Genomic DNA, 15,269 nt, shown 5'->3' on the forward strand with positions numbered 1-15,269 from the left:
CTGTGGCATAGCTTCCAGTATCACCACAACATGAAGGCCACCCTAGTAAGACAAACTGACAAATCGTGGCATTTAATAATACACTGCGGAAATCCTTCCAAGCCAACTGGTCAAGATCTAACTCTTTGGAGTTAGTGGCATCTAAATATGGCACAGTGCTCTAAATACACTGCAGTATTCAGCCATTTTTTTATTGATGGGCTTCCCGGTTAATTTATTTCGTTTTATTGCAAGTATAAACACAGTTAATAACACCTTCATATTCTGGTAATTTTATTTCCAAAAGAGAAATATCCAGGAGTACCTAGATCTGCCAAAAAAAAAATCTGCTTATTTAAAAAAAAAAAAAAAAGGCTATGCTTATAAGGCTATAAATCTCATTTAAAATAAGATTTATAATTTGGAGCAAAATGTAAAGGAACTAGGTACTTAGGAACAACCGAGACATTTTACTTGCTGATCTTTAACAATTTGCAACCCCTACCTAATCTATCAAGGAACCCTGGTCACGCAGTGGTTAAGTGCTCGGCTGCTAACCTGAAGGTCGGCAGTTTGAAACTATCAGCCGATCTGCGGGAGAAAGATGTGGCGGTCTACTTCTGTAAAGATTACAGCCTTGAAAACCCTATGGGGCAGTTCTACTCTGTCGTATAGGGTCGCTATGAGTCAGAATCGACTCAATGGCACAGAACAACCTAATCTATCCTTTTTTTCCCAGACGTGAGTAGAAATACCTGATCCCAAATTTTTAACTTAGAATCAGAATCTTTCTTGGATATCAGCAACACAGACTTTAAAGATGCTTGACATTGTAAGACCCTGCAGAAAATTTTCTGCAGACCTAATCTTTCTGCCACAGTCACAAAAATTATACTCACTTTTAGTAAATGGCCTGTTAGGGAGGTGATCTTTTTATTGAGACTTAAGACTCTAGTCCTCTCCCCATCCATGGCAATTCAGAAAAATAAACATTTCCAAATTAACGTTGCAATCAAGAAACTACAGGAACCTACTCCTAACAGTGTTCCCTCAGTCTCCTCTTTCTCCACCTGCTTTGTATAAATGCCTCCAATCTCCTCTCAGGTTTCTATCTGCTAAGTGTTTGTTGGAAACCCTGGTGGCGTAGTGGTTAAGTACTACAGCTGCTAACCAAAGGGTCGGCAGTTCGAATCCACCAGGCACTCCTTGGAAACTCTATGGGGCGGTTCTACTCTGTCCTCTAGGGTCGCTATGAGTCAGAATCGACTCAACGGCACTGGGTGTTTGGGTTTTAAGTGGTTGCTGAGTAATTTGCAACCACGATCCCTTAGGAAGTATAATTATCACAGGCCTAGAAGGAAAATTGCTTTCTATTCGAAGTTGGAAACCCTGGTGGCGTAGTAGTTAAGTGCTACAGCTGCGAACCAAAGAGTCAGCGGTTCGAATCTACCAGGTGCTCCTTGGAAACTCTATGGGGCAGTTCTACTCTGTCCTATAGGGTCACTATAAGTCGGAATCGACTCGATGGCACTGGGTTTTTATTCAAAAGTTTATAGAGTTAAAAAAAAAAAGCAAACCCTTCGCTAAAACAAACGCACAACTGTTCACACCATTTAGATGTCCCGACTGTATTTTTAAGAACTCGAGTTTTTAAAACAGAGATATGAAACTGTTTCTACAAACCTACTGTCCCCTGACCTCTCCCTAGACTCTTTTATCAAAAACCAGGTTGCATTAAGAAATAATAGAGGAAACGCTAAGGCTAAAAAACTTTTGCTATGGGCTCCAAAATACAGTTTGCAGAAAAACGTTACGGTAAAAGCCCTGCCTGTAGTAAAATAAAAGTTCGCCAGTTGTACAGCTGCTTTCTAATCTTTTTCTGCAGGAATGACATTTAAAATACTAATTAACGAGAACTGCAAGAGTCAGAATAGGCACTCAACCCATCAGAAAAGATGCCAGTCGTAAACAACCTCTATAGCTATACTAGTGCATTAGCACTGGGCATAAGCTGGTGAAGATCAAAGACCACAGCCTTCAGCATGAATTATACCTCAACATAAAGAAAACAAAAATCCTCACACTGGACCAATAAGCAACATCATGATAAACAGAGAAAATACCGAAGTTGGTAAAGATTTCATGTTACTTGGATCCACAATCAATGCTCATGGAACAGCAGTCAAGAAATCAAAGGACACACTGCATTGGGCAAATCTGCTGCTAAAGACCTCTTTTGAGTGTTAAAAAGCAAAGATGCCACTTTGAGGACTAAGGTGCACCTGGTGTTTTCGATCACCTCATATGCACGCGAAAGCTGGACAATGAATAAGGAAGACCGTAGAAGAATTGACGCATTTGAATCACAGTGTTGGCAAAGAATATTGAATATACCATGGACTCCCAGGAAAACTAACACGTCTGTCTTGGAAGAAGTACACCCGGAGTGATCCTTGGAAGCGAGGAGATGGCAAGACTTCATCTCATATGCTTTGGACATGTTATCAGGGGGGACCAGTTCCTGGAGAAAGACATCACGCTTGGTAAAGTAGAGGGTCAGCAAAAAAGAGGAAGACCCTCAACGAGATGGATTGACACAGTGGCTGCAACAATGGACTCAAACATAGCAATGATCATGAGGATGGCACAGGACCAGGCAGCATTTCGTTCTGTTGTACACAGGGGCCGCTATGAGTCAGAACCAACTCAATGGCACCTAACAACAACATAAGCTCTACTTATATATCACTGAATCATCTAAAGAATTGTCACTGGCCTTCCGCCACAAACACTGATCATGTCTCCTTGCTCAGAATATAAATACAATATAACCCATTGCTGTTGAGTCAATTCTGACTCATAGCGACCCTATATGACAGAGTAGGACTGCCCCACAGGGTTTCCAAGGAGCAGTTGGTAGATTTGAACAGGTAACCTTTTAGTTAGCAGATGAGCTCTTAACTGCTTGTCTTAGGCTGAGTTCTCCAGAGAAGCAAAGCCAGTAGAGCGTATAAATATATAGAGAGAGAGATTTATATCAAGGAAACGGCTCTTGGTATTGTAGAGGCTGGAATGTCCCAAGTCCATGGATCGGGATAAAGGCTTCTCTTGATTCTCGTGGCCACAGGGGCTGGCAAACCCAAGTTTGGCAGGTCAGAGAGTAGGGCTCTTGCTCACAGGCTGTGAAGATCAACAAATCCCCAAATCAGCAGATAAGCTGATAGCTGAAGTCCCAAGAATCATAGGTCAGATAAGCAGGAGACAGCTGCAGGATCCAGAGTGAGCAAAAAAGCCAGACCGTCTGCTTATATTCGGACGCAGGCCACATCCCCAAGGAAGCTCCCTTTCACTGATCGGCTACTCACAGCAGATTCAATCATGGGCGTGATCACATATAAACACTGAGAATCATGGCCCAGCCAAGTCTATGCCCAATCTTAACCATCACACTATTGCACCACCAGGACTCCATAAATACAATAGAAAAAAGCTTGGAAGCTGTGCTCCCCTTTTAATAGCAGTCTACTTCCATTGCAGCATTTGGCTCTGCAGAGTAAAGGCCTGGTGATCTGCTTCCATAAAGAGTACAGCCAAGAAAACCCTATGGAGCAGCTCTACTCAGTAACACATGGGGTTGTCACGAGTCAGGGGCTGACCTGACGCAGCTAACAACAGCAGCAGCAGTATGGCAGAGTTCTGTGTTCGTGAGCCATTTGGAAGTGATATTTAACCCTCTTCTTATATTTGCACTTTGTAAATTAGCTTACAGTTCCTGGTTTTAACCTAGATCAAACCTGAGGAAAAAAATAGGTGCTATCGTTGGGTGACAGATATGGTTAACATGCTCAATTGCTAGTAGAAAGTTTGGAGGTTTGAGGCCAAACAGAGGTGATTCAGAAGAAAAGCCTGGCAATCCACTTGGGAAAAATCAGCCATTGAAAACCCATTGGAGCACAGTTCTACTCTGACACCCATGGGTTCACCGTGAATTGGAGTCAACTTGACAGTAACTGGTACTCTTTTTTTTTTTTTTTTTAAATGAGCAAAACTCGCCCTGTTGTTGTTTTTGATTTATGACTTCTACTGACTGCAATGGGTATTCTCATACTAGGAATCTAACGTAGTGTTTGGGGACGATAGGGACAAGTGTACAGAGAGAAGCAGGAGGAAAATGTAATGGATAACCTGAGGCTAAATTAATAAAAAAATACGGAGGATGGAAACAAGATTTCAAAAACCTTTTTCTTCCATCAAGTGAGTGATTTTTACATAAGGACGCCTCTTTTAGCAGTGCCATTGTTTTGCACTGACGTTAATATTTTGTATTTTTCCTGTGTCTTTTGCACAAGAGTTAAAGCATAATTACCTGAATTTCTACCTTTAACTCTGATTTTGGTGTTTCCTTTAAGCCTGAGAGGAAACCCTGGTGGTGTAGTGGTTAAGTGCTACAGCTGTTAACCAAGAGGTCGGCAGTTCAAATCCCCCACACGCTCCTTGGAAACTCTATGGGATATTTCTACTCTGTCTCATAGGGTCGCTATGAGTCGGAATTGACTCGATGGCAGTGGGTTTGGTTTTTTGGTTTCTTAAGCCTGAGAATTGCAGGGCATCAAAAGTAGGAAGGGGCAGAAAGCAGAACAAAGTTTAAGTTACAAGTGTTTACATACTGCTTCTCACATTTAGAACTTGGGGGACTGAACAGCCCGAAGGAGTCTTTCACCTCCACCTAATGCCACTAACCTGTTGCTGTCAGACAAAGTAGAACTGCTCCGTAGAGTTTCCAAGGAGCAGCTGGTGGATTTGAACTGGCAGCTTTTTGATTAGCAGCTGGGCTGTTAACCACTGCACTGCCAGGGCTCCCTAATGCCACTAATGCCACTAGTCTTCCCCAAAGCCCAATTTGCAGTTCTTGCCTGGCTGAAGTGAGTGGTAGTCAGTGATAGAATCCCTGCTTTCCATGTGGGAGATACAGGTTCGCTTCCCAACCAATGAACCTCGTGCACAGCTACCACCCATCCCTCAATGGAGGTTTGCTTGTCCCTATGACGCTGAACAGGTTTCAGCAGAACTTCCAGTCTGAGATAAACTAGGAAGAAAGGCCTGGTGATCTACATCCAAAAATCAGTCAAACCCCATGGACCACAATGATTGATCGGATCAGCAACTTACCATGGGGATGGTGCAGGACTGGGCAGAGTTTTGTTGTGCATGGGGTCACCATGGTTCGGGGTGGACTGAGTGGCAAGTAACAAGAGCAGCCTTGCTGAGCTAAGAGTCCTGTGAGGGCAATGGCTGCCCCGCCCCTGTCCACTCCCTGCAATGTACTCTTTCAAGCCTATATGCCTGCATTCCCCTCACCAACTGCCTCAGATCAGCTTTCCCAGGGAGCTCCTTTTTCATCAGTTCCATCTCTTCCACATTTATCACTCCAGAACTTGCTTTACGGCAGGTCCTCACTCAGATATTAAATGCGTGGCTCTCCTGGCGCACCTGCTTTCAGAGGGCATGCTCTGTTAATCTTACATGCCCTTTCACTGGCTGGGTTCTCTGTGCTATTAAATTTTAAGCTCCACGCCAGTAGGGTTCCTTTCAGTTATCAATTATCCTATCCGAATCAAAATGTTGTGCTTTCCCCTGGAAGGTGATTGACATTATTATTGAGCTGATTCCTAGGGGGTCCTTCCCAAACCTTAATGTGCACCTGAATCACTTGGTGGTCTTGTTAAAACGCAGATTGTGGGGTGGGGCCCGAGATGCTGCATTTCTAACAAGCTCTTGGGGTCACACTTTGAGTAGCAAGTTACAGGAAGAGGATCTACAAGACGAGGGTATCCTGGAGAGGAGATAGAAACCCTGGTGGTGTAGTAGTTAAGTCCTATGGCTGCTAACCAAAAGGCCGGCAATTCATACCCACCAAGTGCTCCTTGGAAACTCTATGGGCCAGTTCTACTCTGTCCTATAGGGTCAGGTGGGAATGAGGTTGCCATGCAGCTAAGTGCCATTGGGAGAGACCCCTGGGGTGAAATCCCACACCAGCTGCAGAGGCCTCATGCTGAGAGCTCTTGTTAGAAGTGGCAGGATGCTCCAGACCCTCCTTCCCTTCAAGATTTCCCCCTTCCTTTTTTTTTTTTTTTTTTTTTAAATCAGTTCATGGAGAAAATACTTAATGAGGAAAGATTAGTATTTTTTTTAAATTATTTTATTGTGGTAAAATATGTGTAACATAAACCTTGCCATTTTAACCCCTTTTAAAATGTGCCAATCCATCTCGCCCATCACAACTTTTTACGTGTGCAACTCACTGTCATTACTTACTTCCATAAAGTTGTATAACTGTTACCATCATCTATTTCTGAAACTTTGTCATCGACCCAAACTGAAACTCAGCCCCCTTTAAGCGGTAAGTCTTCATTCCCCCTCTTCCTGCTCTGGTAACCTTGAATCTACTTCCTGTCCCTATGTATTTCCTATTCTAGATATTTCTTTTGTGGGGTCACAGAATCCTTGTCCTTCTGTGTCTGGCTTATTTCACTCAGCAGAATGTTTTCAAGGTTCATTCATGTCGTAGCATGTATAAGAACTGCATTTCTCTTTAGGCTGCATGGATACACCACATTTTGTTTATCCATTTATCTAGCTGATGGACACTTGGGTTGTTTCCACCTTTTGGCTATTGTGCATAATGCTGCCATGAACATTGGTGTACAAATACTTCTTTGAGTTCCTTCTTTCTTTTAAAAAATGAAAACATCCCACAATATATTTTCTCTAGAATGCTGTAGGATGGCCATTTTCTTCCATTATCATTGGTGAGGTGGTTATTATCAGTAGCAATATACCTGAGCTGTCATTAAAACCCGTTGCTATCCAGTCAACTCCAACTTATGGCAGTCCCAGGTGTGTCAGAGTAGAACTGTACACCATAGTGTTCTCGGTGGTTGATTTTTCAGAAGTAGATTGTCAGGCTTTTTTTCTGAGGTGCCTCTAGATGGACTTGAACCTCCAAACTTCTGGTATTGGTTAGCAGTGAGAGTGTCAACCGTTTGCACCATCCGGAGACTCTGAGTTATAATTACAAGGATCGGAATTAAACGTAGGTTTGTCTATGGCACAAGACAATCACAGACTCTGTATAGGACATCTTTTGGCATGTTAAAGCAATGGTTATCAGCATAAGGCCTCACCCAGGCAGCATTCAGGGTCTGGAAAAAATGCTGGACAGTTGGTCACATTGCCCTGCCACTGCGGTTCAGAGGTAAGGTGGTTCTGGAGGACATTAGATACAGACCAAAAAAAAAAAAAAAAAAAAACAACCAAACTCGTTGCCATCGAGTGAATTCCGACTCATAGTGACCCTATAGGACAGAGGAGAACTGCCCCATAGAGTTTCCAAGGAGCGCCTGGTGGATTCAAACTGCCAACCTTTTGGTTAGCAGCCATAGCTCTTAACCACTATGCCACCAGGGTTTCTATTAGATACAGACAGCATCTTCCAAGCTGCTGCCAACTCTAAGGCATATTTCATTTTGGTTCCCTCTCCTCTCCACCCTAGAGCCCGGGTAATGCAGTGGTTAAGAGCTCGGCTGCTAACCATAAATGTCAGCAGTTGGAATCCACTAGGCGCTCCTTGGAAACCCTATGGGGTAGTTCTACTCTGACCTATAGGGTTGCTATGAGCTGGAATCGACTTGATGGCAACAGGTTTGGTTTTGATTTGGTCCCTCTCCGCTTACCCACCCTCTGTTGTAATTAAAAGAGATAGTCTGTTGTAACAATTGGAGATGAAATTCACGTATCTTCTAAGAGCAGCCCAGTCTAATAGAACTTTCAGTGATAATGGAAATGTTCTATCGTTTTAACTTGATGCAAATAGTAATGTTTCCGATACGGTAAGGTCAAACACAAAACAAGAGAAGGAGGCTGGAAACATTTATATATTTATTATGTCCACAGTCCTTGGTACTTTGAATCCACCCAGAGGCACCTGAGAAGAAAGGCTTGGTGATGTACTTCCATGAGATTAAGCCATTGAAAACCCTATGGAGCACAGTCCTGCTCTGACACACGTGGGGTTACCATGAGTTGGAGTCGAATCAGCAGACAATGGTTTGGCTTTGGTTTGGTATTCACAGCATGCCTGGCAGGGCCACTCGAGGAAAAGGAAGGGGGCAGTCACAAGGCAGAGATGAAGCAGGACTGTGGGCAAGCTCCTTTACTGGGGTTTTCTCAAGAAACATAACAGGGAGTGATCAGGACATGTGGGGGATTTATTGCTCAGTTATATCTACAAGTCATGCCTTGGGGCTTGGGGTGTTTACCTAAGGGGAAACTGAGGAAGCTTCTTGCCTAGATATAGCAGACATGGGGAGGAGAAGAGTTACTTGGTGTGGATGTTAAAACATCATATTACAGAAGCTAATAAACATGGTTAACACCTCTATATATAACCTGTGCTAAAAAAAAAAAAAAAAATTTTTTTTTTTTTACGCAATACAGTAGCCACCAGCCCGTGTGGCTCATAAACCGTTGAAATGTGGCTAGTGCAATTGAGTAACTGAATTTTAATTTTATTTAAATTAATTTATACGTAAATAGCCACATGTGGCTAGCGGCTAAGATATTGGACAGCACAATTAGAGGCTGCAGATTCCAGGAGGACAGTTTAGAACAATTGATCACCAAACAAAGGAAATAGCCTTCTGAGGTAAACCTTAGGCCTTTTATACACCTCACTCGAATGCAGAGGCTTCCCAACTGCAGAGCATAGTCTTTAACATGTGCGCCTTGGCTGGTGGTTCTCTGTGCTACACTCGCTATGCTACTTGGCCAGTTAGGGTAGAGGTGCACAGGACCCTTAGGCTTCATTTAGTATTAGGCAAGTGAATAAAAAATTGCTGTGGGCTCAGTCGTTTTAACAAGGCCATTTGGGGTTTAAGTAGGTCCACTTTTCTGACCCATGGAGAAGACGGGAAAGGTGTGCAATTTTAAAAAGACATTTAAGAAAAGATATGATCTGCCAATACATACACAACCTCCTCTTTTCAGAAGAGAGTTCAGGGGTGATAAAGCTTGGGGGAGGAGCCTGAGGATTAGAAAAAAAGAATAACAAATATTTCCCCATGACACAATGCAGTCACTTCTCTCACATACTCAACCAGTCTAACAAATGGGTTCTTTGTCATCGCTGAGATAAGGCTTATAATTAGCCAGGCGCCGAGTGGCATGAATCTCACTTGAGCAGATGTAGTGAGATTTACCTGTGGCTGGTCTGGCTGGAGAGCCAGGCGAGGAGGGCAGGGGTTCCGAAGCCTCTGATGGGCACTTCCCACATCCCACTTCAGTCCCTGACCCCTCCCTCCAGGGCAGACCAGAAGGTGGACTCCTGACCTCCCTAGCTACAGAATGAAATGCAATTTGGGCAGAATATTCTGCAGATGAGAAGTAGTACAAATGGTGTAGTAGTATAATTAGAGTGATCAGGAGGATAGTGTAATATAGTAGTTTAATATCCCCTGTGGATTGTTGGCCCTTTGACCTGTGTGGTGAGCTGTGCATGTAGAATTTGCCCAGTTGGAGGAGAATGTAGCGGGGACCTCCCTCTGGTGGAAGTGCCTGTCACAATGTTGGGGAAGTTCCTGGAAGCAACTGGCGGCGATAGTGCGTTCTTTACCTGACACTATTTTGGTAGGCAGGAAAGGAGGGCATGGGCTGTGTGTGGCAGCAGGAACACAGGCTTGGAGGCAGACTGACTGGCCTGCAGACACCTGTTTCTCCACTTAGGCTTTGCCTCAGAATACCTGGGTAACTTGTTAGAGATACCTATTTCTGGGCCCTATACTGACCTAGTAAATCAGAATTTCAAGGCTTGGCGCTTCAATATCTCTATTTTTAAAATAAGCACCCAAGGCATTGTGTCATGGGGTTTCTTTAAGCCCTACCTAATTGGTGACATAGCACGCACAATACCTGAGTTTTAGCATTGTTGTGTGAATTGGTGCTTTATTAGACATAACGTGATTAAAAAAAAAAAGCACACACAATACACACCCTCAACAAATCAGGGCTCAATAACTTGAAGGCACCTCGGAAGAAAGGCCTGGTGGTCTACCTCCAAAAAATCAGTCATTAAAAACCCTATGGGGCACAGTTCTACTCTGACACACATGGGGTCGCCATGAGTTGAGAAACCCACTCCATGGCAACTGGTTATTAATATTTATTTGCCTTATTTAAGACACCAATCTTCCCTTGGAAATCTTGATGTCATTTGCCTTACCAGGCCTTTTTCAGGGGCTAAAGACAACTAAGGTGCCCTGGCGCTCAGCTTAACCAAGAGATCGGCTGCTAACACAAAGGTCGGCAGTTTGAATCCACCTGCAGCTCCTTGGAAACTCTATGGGCCACCCTATAGGGTCCCTATGAGTCGGAATCAAGTCGACAGCAATGAGTTTGGTTTTTTGTTTTTTTTAAGACAACTAAGGGGTTTTCATCCAAATTAGCTGGGATCCCAAAGTTGCAAGTTGTGTCTAAGTATTATAAAAGCAGCCTTTTGTTTTCCTGTTTTTTTTTTTTTTTAAGCTTTCTGTTGGGGATGAAAACATCAATTATATTATAACAGGCTGGATGGAAGTCAAGCGATGTGGGGTTGCACCCACCAGTCAATGGTAATTTGTTCTGCCCCAAGAGAGGCGCTTCCGCCCCGAGGGCTCCCAGGGCAGCTGCCTGGCAGGGTACATCTTGCTTTCGTTTGGCAGCTTGAAAAGAGAGGGAGAGGTGACTGACGTGCTGCCCTGGAGCTCAAGAGAGAGGGAAGGTAGCTGCAACACAGGGCGGCTCGGTATTGCTGGCGCTGAGATTTCCGGAGGGGTGGGGCTGCGAGGAGGGGATGCGCACGCGAGTCCCGGGGAAAGGTGGGAGTGGAGCACCTCAGCTAGGACCACGCCGTGCGTCCCGGAAGCCCTCCTCCGGCCTGGGGACTCGGATTGGCCCGGGCACCGAGGTCGGCGAGGTCCAGACCCTTTCGGCGCCTTCCCCGCCACGGCTGTATTCATGTAGAGACGCCGGGCGGGGCGGGGCAGGGGCATGCTGGCGCGGCGGAGGGGCGCGAGGGCGAGCGCGCAGGGGCCAGATCCGCGCCGGGTCCGGGGCGCCCGGGGGCCGGATGGCGGAGCCCACGCGCGCCGCGAAGCCGGGGAGGCTTTCGCTCCCCTCGTCGGGCTGCAGAGAGGGCGCAGTGCCAAGCGCGAACGTCCAGAAACCCCCCAAGAAAGCTTTTTATTTTCTGAGGATGAAGCCCCTGAAGGAGCCCTCCCCCACCACCACCACCAACGTGTCCTTTGTGATCCACTGTCAACTAGGCAAGGAGATCAAACACATTTGCAGCAACTGCAGTCGGGGGGAGGACGCCCGGGACGGTGAGTGCCGGGGCCCGTCGGGGCGGCGATCGCGGGCGGCGGTGGGGACTCGGCCGGTCCGGGGCTGGGGGCCGCGTCTGCTGCCTGGAGGACTGCGGGGACATCCGCCCGGTACCCAGCCACGACACAAGCTGGGCACTTTGCAGAGTGCAGCCCAGAGCCAAACCTGGATCGCGTCCGTGCATATACCATTCACGTTTATGCTTCCCAAAATGAGAATGTTGAAACAGTTAAAGGGGCAACTCTGACGGGGCCTTAGGGCGGTTGTTAGGAGCAGCATTATTACCTTTAAAAAAAAAATTATTTTACTAGCTTTTTCCCCATGGGCTTCTTAACTGTTCTTCCACCCTGGATAGGATCGGGCTGGGTTTGCTGGGCTGCGTTACAGATGTGGCGCTTGGGGGGGTTCACTTTGGAGCGGTGGTTTGGCCTCGGCGGCGGCGGCGGCGGCGCTCAGCGCCCTGGAGACTTGTGGAGTTGTTGAATGGTGTCTCTTTAGAGTAAAATATGGCCGTGAATTCTGGAGTGCTGCTGCTGCCCCTCTTGGAATGATGCTTGAGAACCAAATGTGGGCAGGTGGGGGAGGGGACGCACGAGGGCATCTTCCAGGTGAGCCGAAGAGCTCCCGCAAATCAGATCTGGAGTAGGGGAGAGAAGGGGTGCCGGGCTGCCGGCGACTCTGGGCAGAAGGACCCGAGAAGGAGAGACGGCGCAGCAGGGACCAGGCAGGCAGCAGCCTGTGCAGAGCGGAAAGCGCCTGGGTGGCGGCACTTTTCACTGGAGCCTCGGGACGACTCAGAAGCAGCTCACAGAGTCGATTTGGGAGGGTCACCGAAGGTAGGACAAAAGTTTTAGGCAGCAGATTTCAGAGGGGAAGCAGTAGCTGCTGGCCAGTGTGCAGCTCATCTCCTCGCTGGGCACTGCTACCAGCTTGGGCAGGCAGATTTTCCTATCAGCCAGGTGGGCTTGGCTTGTTCCCTTTGGGAACACAAGCATTACTTAGGGTCCCTGGGTTCTTTGCTGGCCTCCCTAGTGCAGAGCAATGAAGTGACTGTGGCTTGGCTAATGTCTTTTCAAAATTAGAGTCCTGCTAGCGTAATTATAGTTTTTCTTTGATTAAATTGCAAGAAAGGCTGTGCCGGATGGCTGTGGGCGTTGGAGAGGCAAACTGGGGCTGGGCTGGAGGAAGGTAGGCTCCCAGAAAACACTAGGGCTGCGGCCTGTTTGGTTTCCTGTACAGTATTCCTTTATGAGGAAGGCACACTTATTGACATGTGTTTGATTCTTATGGGCACTATATGCCGTGAGGACACCGAGACCTTTGGAATGTAAATGGATTAATGGGATGAGCCAAAGCCAGACTGTTCCCATATAATGTAACATAGCAGGAGATGCCCATAATTCACGTTACTGAGAAGGAAATCATTCTGCAGACTGACTTGAACACCAGTTGGCTGCTTCCACAACCTTGGGAGTTTATTTCAGTTGATGTCTCTAAAAGCTGCTGCAGCAAGAACAGGTATACTTGTAGACTCATGAATGTGTGTTTACATATGTAATTATGAACACCAACCCAGGTAGACATGTCAGTGGACACAGGCATGTGTTGTAACCTACAGTACGTAGTTCGTCTTGTAACGTACATCACTTCTCTGGCCTCAGATACCTTGGCATGTTCTAAGGGGCTGTGTATGGATGTTCACATATCCACTGAAATGATAAAAGTGTGTAATTTCAAAGGTTTCTAGTCTAGGGAAGACTGTGTTGAAGTGCCTCATTTTCACCTCATTCCACACTGCGAGCCCTGCCTACCAAATGTGGGGTGCACACATCTGAATTACTGGGCTAGGATGATGCTAGGACTTTAACCCTTCTGTGTTTATGCCAGACCCCGAAGCAGCAGTGCCCATGGCACATGGACAGGAATGGACAAAATAAATTCCACTTTTTCCAAGGATTGACCTTGCATGACAGCTTTTAATATGTGGACGTTCTATTAGATTAGCCCTCAGGACGCTGTTTTAATTGGAGTCGTGTTTTATGTATGCCGAGAGCCAGCTGGAAGCATCTGGTCAGGATTGTAGTAATGCGAACACATCTCCCCGATGTCTCTGTTTGGTGAGACTCTGTAGAGAAAGATGTGTCTTATGGTGGGGTGCCACCTGTGTTGTGTCCAGCACTCTAAGTGTGCCTGGTTCTTTATTCAGTACGGAGGAGACCTTTTTGTGGCAACCAAGGAAAATTCTAATCCATCTAGAAAGCTCCTGTTTGAAATTTTATAAAGGCATTCGCCACTTAGTTTTTCTTATTTTTGATTTCTTCATATATAAAGTGGCAGTTGTTTTCAGCATATTTAAAGTATATTTTAATAACTTTATGTTTAAAGACAACCTATAATTAGAAGTATTTGACCAGTTTAGATAAATATTAAAAGTCTTCCTAGCTAGTTCAGCAGTATATAAAAGGCGAAATTATGTTTTAGTCATTATCTTTTGTAGTGAAGAGTATTTAAAAAACAACAGTAACAGGTTGGTGTTAAAAGGTGCTTTGCTGACCGTATTTCAAGTAATTCTGTATCTTAAAAATGAAACCTGTAGAATCCAGTTTGCCGTCGGTGGCTAAACAGTAGTTTGTATTTCCTTCATCTTTGCTGTTCTGGTTGCTTGCTGATGCTTGTTCTTCTGCCAGCTTTTAAGTGAATTGCAGATTGGAGACACTCAACAGTAAGGCAGTTACTGTAAAGACTGAGAGGGGAGGAGGTAAAGGGGTAAAAAGCACAACATTTCTGCTAAGTGGGTGGGGTTATGCTCCTTTCTCAGGTGAGTAAACAAGCTCGTATAGTACTTTGAGTCTAAGACCACAGAGCCAGTACAGGGAAGAACCAAGATTCAAGCTCTTGTCTGTCTGACAGTAAAACCATGGAGTTGATTTTTTTTTATGGCCTTTTATCTCTGCCATCTACATTGAATGTCAAAATTAAGCATTGCTTTTTAGTGTGTGTTGTATATGTGTGGGGAGCCATGGTAGCGCATTGGTTAAAGAGCTTGGCTGCTAATCAAGAGGTCGGTGGTTCGAACCCACCAGCGGCTCCTCAGGAGAAAGATGTGGCAATCTGCTTCCATGAAGATTACAGCCTTGGAAACCCTATGGGGCAGTTCTACTCTGCGTGGTAGCATTGCTATGAGTCAGAATCTCCTTGATGGCAGTGAGCTGGGTGGGTATACATGTGGGGTCTAATAAACCAGGTTTGTTAGAATAAGGGATTAGAGAATTTCCTGGTATGTTTAAATTTTTTTTACCCACCTTACCTATTTGATGTAGAGGCTGATTTGGGTAGGAATGGAGAGAAATTTATACCTAAAGAGATTAGAAGTTATGTACATTGCACAGCAACAAGAAATATCTCTGAACTTATATCGGAAGTCAGTAGGAGAATATGGGCTAATTTACAAGTAGTTAAAAATCAACTTTGAGGGAAAAATCCATTGTAGAAAGAATTATGTTTTTGTATATAACTTCACACACATTTTCTATCTTGAGTTCTTCTGAGTCTGTTCGTTGTGAGAAATTATTTTAGGAATTACAGCATCATTAATAATTAGGTATTAAGAGGCAATAGAAAGTAATTTTAATAGAAATAAAACTTCACGTTTCTAACAGATTTTTAGAACTGTTTTGAAGCCTACCAGTCTTATTTTGAAGTGCCACATTTAAAAAGTAATACAGTGATAAATAGATCTAGAAACAAGGCATGTTGATTGCAACTGCTACTCCCTGCCTTTTGCCCATGATTAATCAATATTTCAAGGTTGTCTTCATTTCACTAAATATGATTCCTGTTCCTTAAGCACTCTTTTACAAATTTTCTAGTCCCTT

General features: G+C 45.0%; 1 protein-coding gene across 6 annotated transcripts in view; it reads left to right on the forward strand.

The window, feature by feature from the left end:
• The window catches only part of PHACTR1 (phosphatase and actin regulator 1), a 697,605-nt gene that overhangs the window by 352,741 nt on the left and 329,595 nt on the right, over positions 1–15,269 (forward strand). The window contains exon 1 of one of the 6 annotated variants that reach the window (XM_049883902.1): positions 361–11,393. The exons of 4 other annotated variants lie outside the window; for them this stretch is intronic. In XM_049883902.1, coding sequence (XP_049739859.1) covers positions 10,865–11,393 — 529 coding nt within the window. In that variant the 5' untranslated portion in view covers positions 361–10,864. Of the gene's footprint in view, positions 1–360; positions 11,394–15,269 lie in introns of those variants that run through there. One more of the 6 variants, XM_049883917.1, reaches the window with a different exon arrangement.

This window comes from Elephas maximus, chromosome 1 (genome assembly GCF_024166365.1).
Source record: "Elephas maximus indicus isolate mEleMax1 chromosome 1, mEleMax1 primary haplotype, whole genome shotgun sequence".
NCBI classification, from domain to species: domain Eukaryota; kingdom Metazoa; phylum Chordata; class Mammalia; order Proboscidea; family Elephantidae; genus Elephas; species Elephas maximus.